The 8,510-nt window shown below is 42.0% G+C and overlaps 1 protein-coding gene across 2 annotated transcripts in view; it reads left to right on the forward strand.

Moving 5' to 3' along the window:
- Positions 1–6,236, forward strand: part of PDZRN3 (PDZ domain containing ring finger 3) — a 142,978-nt gene extending 136,742 nt beyond the window's left edge. For both annotated transcript variants that reach the window (XM_061455717.1, XM_061455718.1), the window contains 4 exons: positions 722–784; positions 1,472–1,573; positions 2,645–2,761; positions 3,811–6,236. In XM_061455717.1, coding sequence (XP_061311701.1) covers positions 722–784; positions 1,472–1,573; positions 2,645–2,761; positions 3,811–5,361 — 1,833 coding nt within the window. In that variant the 3' untranslated portion in view covers positions 5,362–6,236. The remainder of the gene's footprint in view (positions 1–721; positions 785–1,471; positions 1,574–2,644; positions 2,762–3,810) is intronic.
- Positions 6,237–8,510: the final 2,274 nt, after the last annotated feature.

An 8,510-nucleotide genomic window follows, 5' to 3' on the forward strand; every position in this document is an offset into this window, starting at 1 on the left:
CCACTGAGCCAAACTTCGTTCTGTTAGCATTTAGTGTTCATTTTTCCCCTAACACAGTCTCAGCATTCAGTTTCAGATGATGTTTTCAAAATATTTTGAAAACATATATATTCCCCCTTTAATTTTTATTGTCTATCCCAGAAACAACATAAAATAAAGACGAAATCACCACCCCGCACTTCTATTTGCAAAGATTTGGGGCCCTTTTGTCTCTTTCTGCTCTCTTTCATGCAATAAGTAGCATTTTATACATAATCTTTTTAGCATGCAAATCCATTTCAAATTAGTAACAGCAGTTTGGGGAAAGAAACTCATAACTGAATCTAAAATCTGCCATTAAAATGCATCACTTAAGATATAATCCTTCCTGCTCTGTATGCAAAAAGTGGTTCTAATCAGAGCACTGTGTTGTAAAGCAAAAAGTTAAATTATGAGGTAACTCAGTGTCATGCAAACATGATAAACCTACATTCTCTGAAGACACATATCAGGAAGAAATGGGTTTGACTTCATCATTTTAACTGGCATTTCACTTTTTGTCTGACACAAGCAAGAGTAAGTCCTATAATCACTAATCGGGACATAACACTATAGATATAGCAGCAGCAACAGACACACTAGCTTACAGTATCAGTTATGTTACCAATACTGGGTTTACCACAGGAAGTAAATACTGAGTTCTCAAACCTCCAAAGCACTCACAGCTCTCTTTATTTTGTAGATCGATCCCAATAGTATTGCTGCAAAAGACGGTCGACTCCGAGAAGGGGATCGCATTATTCAGGTACACGTGTAAATGGTTGGAATCTGCTAACACACTGCAACCTGCTGCAATGTCTTTATTTCAGCATAATTTCTACAAATTATTCCCTTCTGACTGGTATTTATGTACTTCCTTTTAATTTTATGAGGGTATTTCCCTTTCCTCTGCCATATCCCAGTCAGACTTTGATAGTCCTGGCCAGCACTAACAGGGATGTTAGTACTTGCTCAGGAGGCAGAATGTCCAGTTCTGTATGCAGGCATGAGTTGTCTTCCAGGTGCAACAATCCTACGCCACAGGGGCTTTGTCAGAAGTCTGCATAGACACTAACATGAGTAGAGGTCCACATCCCATCCAGTCTCTGGCAGCAGCACACACAACCTCAATCTCACCTGTCCCACACTAGGATGCTCCTGTTCCTTCCCACCCACCAGACCTGCTGTTTGATTCTGCTCCTGCCTAACTGTGCTTCTCCAGTTTCTCTCCTTGTAACAAAGCTCTGCACATCACATGCAGAGGTGTGGAACAGCTTCTCATGTCCAAACCAACACACTTCCCCAACACTTACATGCTGGAGATGTGAATAGTGTGTGTGCCTGGCCCACACAGCACTGGGATCTGTCCAGCCATGCCACTCTGTAGAACCATCACAGCAGCATTTAAGTATCCTTATGAAAAGATTTCATTGTGTTGCTCTTTTCTTTAAAGATCAATGGCATAGAGGTGCAGAACCGAGAAGAAGCAGTGGCACTTCTCACCAGTGAAGAGAGCAAGAATATCTCCTTGCTTGTTGCAAGACCAGAACTTCAGGTACTGTAGGAACTAAAAAAAAACACCCTCTCTTTAGTCTTTATCAAAAGATCTGCGGTTTTGTAGAAAGCAGTTCTTTTGAAGAATTTTAATCTACTTAAATCTACCAGATCTACCCAAAACCATGTTAACACAATTTGTCTGGACATATAGGTGATCTAAAATAATGGAATTCAGCAGTCATGGCACTTATGTCTATATTTTCAAGTTCAATTTATAAGGTGTTTGGTGATTTATATATGCTGCAATGCTATTACAAACATCAGTGCAAGGTATTATGGATGGTTTCAAGCCATGGCTTTGAAGAACATACTGAACTCTTAATTCCTATAGCTATTGATTATCCATTCATTAAAACACCTATTATTTAGCCCTTTATACTCCATCTCTTAATGCAGTTAAATACTGTCAAGAGGCATCCTCAGCTGTAATAAAAGGTTGAACCAGATCCCTTTGTAGAGCAGGAATTAGCACAACAAAGATGTTGAACAAACAGCCATGAGCATTGTTCTTTGATCTGTCTCTGCTGCTCCTGCTGGGAGAGCAACCCTTGCCAGTACACCTGGAGACACAGGATCAGGCTCATGGCTATCCTGTCAGTTTGGATGCTTCTGATCTTCCCCTTGGGGATGACTGAAGCTAGGAGTAAAGAAGTCTCACAGACCCCTAGCCAGCATTTTTCCCTCTGGCCCTTGATGCCACCTCGCACATGGTGTGCTCAGGCTTTGGGCTCGGGAGTATTTCTATACATTCTAATCAAGTCATGCACAAACCAGAACAGCCCCAACTCTTAGAATTATTTCCATGGATGAAAAGGCTGGGTTTGTTTTATATCTGTTGAAGATAAAATCATGCTGCTTGAGATGAAGGTGGCTGTGAGGGGAGGTAGGACAGTCAGTACCCACACTTAGCACAGGAGATGTGTGCTCCTTCTCACGAAATGGCAGCACTGTCACAGGAAGGAATCCCCTGAGATTTCTCAATGACTTTCCACAAAGAAGGAATGTAATTTAAGTCAGTCTTCATTCTTTTGACAACATTTGGTTTGGTTTTCCCTCCCTTTTCACATAGCTGGATGAAGGATGGATGGATGATGACAGAAATGATTTTCTGGATGACTTGCACATGGACATGTTAGAGGAACAGCACCACCAGGCAATGCAATTTACTGCCAGCATGCTCCAGCAGGTACTGCCACTCTGTTGTGCAGCAGTGTCACAATTTCACATTGCACTCCATATTCCAGCACTGAACTTGAGACTGAATACACTTAGTGTCTCAAATAACGATCAAGGCAAAAGGGCTTTCTATAAAATCAAGACATTACATGACTGCCCCAAACCTCATGTTGGGGACCAAAAGGTTTTAAAATGTTACCTTTTTTTTTTACTTTTGCCTCTAACAGCAATGGTCACAGTTAGAAATCCACTGTTCTGTCTGTGGTCACTGACAGTATAAACTATGTGTACAGTAGATAGAGCAGTCAGAAGACTAACTTATAAAATCCCCTATCTGATATGCATGCACATACTGAAAGCACCCTGCCTCCCGAAACCTTAAAATCCAAATAGATGACTCAAGCAAATGACTCAAGTAAGGTCTAGGTATGGGGAGTAAGGCAAAGAAGAAGGTTTTATATAGCAAAGTTTATATACAGGGCCACAGATATGGGCTTCTATTCCCCATCGTTCTGCCACAATTCATACAATCATAAAAGTTCATTAATAGTTTTTCTGGTTTTGGCTGGAGTTTTCTAAAACTATATTCTCTGTGGCATCTGTGTGTTTTGAAGAGCCATATTCTCTTGGCACTGCAGTAGACTGGATACTTTTGGGCTTCTAAGTGGGAGAAGAAACATTTTGGAAATGTGACTTCTACCACTGTTGCTATATAACTGCTGAAAAGCAGACCTCAGGTTCTTCTGAAAAGAACATCCACAGCAGGCTGTGGGTTTGGTCAGCATTTCATCCCTGGCAGTGTTCAAGGCCAGGTTGGACAAAGCCTTGGGTGAGATGGTTTAGTGTGAGGTGTCCCTGCAAGGGGGTTGGAACTAGATGATCTTAAGGTCCTTTCCAACCCTAACTATTCTATGATTCTATAATAGTATTCTTACCACACAAGTAAAAGCAAAGATGCAGAAAGTGTAACAACGATTGAGAAACTGATTGAAAAATAAACACCCTGAAATATTTCATGTCCTTGCAATAATTTCTCTGTCTTTTCATTTTTGCTGTTAGAAGAAGCATGAGGAGGATGGAGGTACCACAGATACAGCCACTATTTTATCTAACCAGCACGAGAAAGACAGTGGTGTGGGGCGCACAGACGACAGCACTCGTAACGACGAGAGCTCCGAGCAGGAGAACAACGCGGATGATCACACCACCTCCTCCAACACTTTAGGGAGCCAGAAGAAGCTGATGTACAGTCATGACACCCTGGGAAGTGGCGATATGCAGTTCAGCAACGAGTCGTTTATCTCGGCCGACTGCACAGATGTCGACTTCCTTGGCATCCCTGTGGATGAATGTGAGCGATTCCGGGAACTGCTGGAACTGAAGTGCCAGGTGAAGTCTGCCAACCCTTACAGCCTGTATTACCACAACAGCACTCTGGATATGAGCAAAAGCGACCAAGAAAGCGTTGACAGAGAGCTGGAGATGCTGAACGAGGAGCTGCGCAATATCGAGCTGGAGTGCCTGAATATTGTGAGAGCTCATAAAATGCAGCAGCTGAAGGATCAGTACCGAGAGCCCTGGATGTTACATAACAGCGGGTTCCGCAACTATAACACAAGCATCGATGTTCGCAGGCACGAGCTCTCAGACATTACGGAGCTCCCTGAGAAGTCTGACAAGGATAGCTCGAGTGCCTATAACACAGGCGAAAGCTGCCGCAGCACACCACTCACGCTGGAGATCTCCCCTGACAATTCGCTGCGCAGAACTGCAGAAGGCATTAACTGTCAAGGTAATGAGGGGGCAGTGGCATATAATGTCTCCCAAAAGAATTTATTTGCTAGCTCAGAAAGTCATGAATCCAGCACTGGTAAATGCCATGCCTCTGTGAAAGATCCTGACCTTGGCAAGCAGCTGGAAAGCAAGGAGAGAAAAGCCAGTGATGGAAGCAAAAGCCCTACTCACAGTCAGAAACCTTCTGGTTCCTATGTATCCCCATACCATCACTCACCATATAAGCATGCTCATATTCCTGCCCATGCACAGCATTATCAGAGCTACATGCAGCTGATCCAACAGAAATCTGCAGTGGAGTATGCACAGAGCCAAATGAGTCTGGTGAGTATGTGCAAAGACTTTAATTCAAGCCAGAGTGAACCAAGGATGGAGTGGAAAGTCAAGGTCAGAAGCGATGGAACCCGCTACATTACAAAGAGGCCAGTGAGGGACAGGCTGCTGAGAGAACGTGCCATAAAGATTAAGGAGGAGCGCAGTGGTATGACCACCGACGATGATGCCATCAGTGAAATGAAGATGGGCCGTTACTGGAGCAAGGAAGAGCGGAAGCAGCATTTAGTGAAAGCGAAGGAGCAGAGGAAGAGGCGCGAGTTTATGATGCAGAGCAGGTTAGATTGCTTAAAGGAACAGCAAGGTGCAGAAGAAAAGAAAGAGATGAATATCATTGAACTGAGCCACAAAAAAATGATGAAGAAGAGAAATAAAAAAATATTTGACAATTGGATGACAATCCAGGAACTGCTAACCCATGGCACTAAGTCACCAGACGGCACACGGGTGTACAATTCCTTCCTGTCAGTGACTACTGTATAATCACCATTGCTAAGTTATGTACATAAAACACTACCATTGGGGTAGAAATCAATGCCTCGTTCAATGTGGCAAGAGTTTTGTATATAAGATACAGTCATCGAGTTTATAGTTCAAATACTGAACTCTACAACTGTGGGTGCCAGGATCTCCATTATAAAGTGGAGAGGAAGCTTGCCCATGTCCATCAATGGCAATATTAGCAGTGCTTTTTGGAATACTGATTGTACTTTTTTACTTGTTACCTTTTACATGAAGTGTTTAAATATCAGAAATGTATTAACCATACTTACACAGGTAATTTGCTTAGACTATATTCATATTAAAAGGTACCCATGCTTTTCTTTACCTAAAAGTTTGCAAAAAACCCACAGGGGTAACTGCACATACCTATTTTTTGTGAAACCATATTTTGTGCTATTCTTTTGCTGTTGTTCACTTCTACACAGAGTGCTGTTTATCAATATTTAGCTGATGGTTTAAACTCAGAATTAGAGTCATTTCTCTTGTAATATTTGACATTTATCAAACAGCAGTTTTTAGAGTTATGCTCAAAATCTAAACAGTTTCCTTTTTAAGGTTTCTGAAGACAGTCTATAGGTTTCATCTGAAAAGCCTGACGCAGAGGACACTGTCCTGCAGCTTTAAAGGAGTTTCAAGCATGTTTGCAAATGTTGCAACCTATTGAAAAGATGTGCATGTACAGCTCATTTGTTTCTGTAAGACAGTTTGTGGAATTTGAAAAGCCCATGGTAGTAACTGTTTGCTTTATAGATTTGAATGTATTGAATTATAAAAGCAGTTCCATGAAATCATCATTAGCTATAAACGTTAACAAGTAAAATGAAGTCAAATAAATTATTGTTTTGTATTTCAAACTAGTTTAAATTCTTTTGACCCCCCCTCTGGTTTCACCACGTAAGAGTGTTCTTTCCTCAAGCGTAGCTCCTGTGCTGCAGAAATGCCTGGACAGCCTCCCAGAGACAAACCTGATGGAATACTCTGCATCGTGGCTTTGTGGGGAATTTGGATTGAGGTTTTCTAGAGGGAAGGAGGGATGGAAGTAAGAGGCAAGAGAGAAGTACAAGGAATATCAAAAGCAGAATCAAGCAATGCATATCTTCAACTCACAAGGCATTTAGGATGACCTGTGAGAAAGAAATAAGACTTCTTCTCTCCTGTTCTGCTTTGGTTTGTGGTTTCTTAGTGGTATTTAAAACCCACCTAAAAACTACTACCCAAAAGTGTATCTTCAGCCCTATAAATTACCAGTGCCCCTTGAAATCTGGCACTCCTGTCAATAAGCCTCTGTAAATTTATCTTCAGATGATATTTTCCTTTGGGATAAAGTACCAATCCTAGTAGAGTCTATGAAAGATTTTATGTTGACTTTGCTAGAGCCAGGATTTCACCTGACATCTTACCAGCCATTATTATCATGAGTGATACAGTAGGAAAAACACATGATTTTCACAGCACTCTGACTCTTCAACCTAAGACACTTGCTGTCTGTGGCTTAAATCTGCTTTACTCTGAGTTCATGTTCTGTTCATCCCAATTGCAGGTGTGAGAGCCACTGCCAAATACTGCCTCTCCTAAAGTTCAGATGCACAGGCATCTGATTAGTGTGGAATCACAATCAGGCATGAAAAGACAGTTAAGCCATCTTTCATCTACCTGGAAATACTAAAGTAAGATTTTAAATGCTCTAAGGAGAATTATCATCAAGGTGCTCCTCACAAAAACAGGCTGCTTTGGAATAACTTCACAGGTAATGTTTCCTTTAGGCATCAGTTCTTAAGTGCCAAGCTTTGCATGCATGTGCATAACAGCAGAAAAGTATTTGGGAACTCAAGTGTGATGTACAGAAATTACACCAAAGCATCAACAGTACAAAGTTCACATTCTTTAACATGTTGAAATAAAATTATTGGCTAAGAATTATTCTCACACCTTTTGAGGTTTTCGTCACTAAACATTTGTTGTTATTTTGGTCAGTTAAAAATCACCCCTCTCCTGATGATTTATTAACTAGCAGAAGTTCATAGAGTCTATCAGTTTTCCTGGAAATCTGGACAAAAGCCTTGCAAATCCTTTCCCGTTCTCAGGTACCTTATCACACACTCTTTTTCATCAGAGTACTTAATGTGGTGGTGTAAAAAGGAGGTTTGGGGTCTTTCTTTTGCTTGCAAGGGAACATTGGAAATTACCATAACGTTAGTCCAAAGATGACCTCATTACAGTGAAATAAATCAGACCAGAAAGCAGCCTTTGATGCCGGAGAGGAAATATTTCATCCAACAGCTTTTCTGAAGATTGCATTGTAGTACATACCCCAGTGATTAAAAGGTAACAACTGAAATTATTCTAGTTGCCTACAGGACATTGCATTCAAGAAATCTCCATGCAGCAGTGGAGATTTCATCTCCAGTCTTACAACAGGCTTTAGCTGAAACCCAGTGCTCTCCACCAAGTGCTGCACAGCCCTGCAGAGCAACAGAGCCATCCTCACAGAATGGACACAGGGGCTTGACTGCAAGATGCTGACTCAGCATGCTGGATTGTCCTTGGCTCGACACTCAACTTCAATCCCAATTACTCAGGCTCCTGCAGTGATCAGTACTGGCAGATATGCTCCTTCCATGAGGAGGGCCCATTCTAAATGTTGTTTGAAGGGAAGGAGCAAAATGGAGTGTTGCTCACCTGAAAGTATAAGTCTTTTCCGTCCCTCTCCTGTTCCCTTCCTCCTCAGCCACTTGACTGAGTGTAATCTCAGACTTGGCTGATAACTGATCCCAAAATAGTCTGTACACAGGAATAGATCCTAAATTCTAAATACACAAAATGGGAACAAGCAATTGCCAAGCACCCTGAGTTTTACCAGAGCCTTACAAGCTCCCAGCGGCTCTCACACAGCCGTTATTCATTCCTACTACCCCACACCCCACTTCCACCTTTGCTGTGGTAGCAGCATGACACCATTACAGACCAACACCCCAGTCCCCATCCTTGACCAACACATACCCCCCTTCAGCAAACTAGAGATGTCACCAGGATGCCCTGGATACTGGCCAGTGCAGAATTTAGCCTGATTCTTTGCAATGAAAATAGGCTCTGTGTCAAACTGAGGTCAGGTTCCCTAAACTGCAGAA

Source organism: Pezoporus flaviventris, unplaced genomic scaffold (assembly GCF_033815535.1).
Source record: "Pezoporus flaviventris isolate CSIRO_AGI_PZ_B2104156 unplaced genomic scaffold, CSIRO_AGI_Pfla_v1 ptg000021l, whole genome shotgun sequence".
NCBI lineage: Eukaryota > Metazoa > Chordata > Aves > Psittaciformes > Psittacidae > Pezoporus > Pezoporus flaviventris.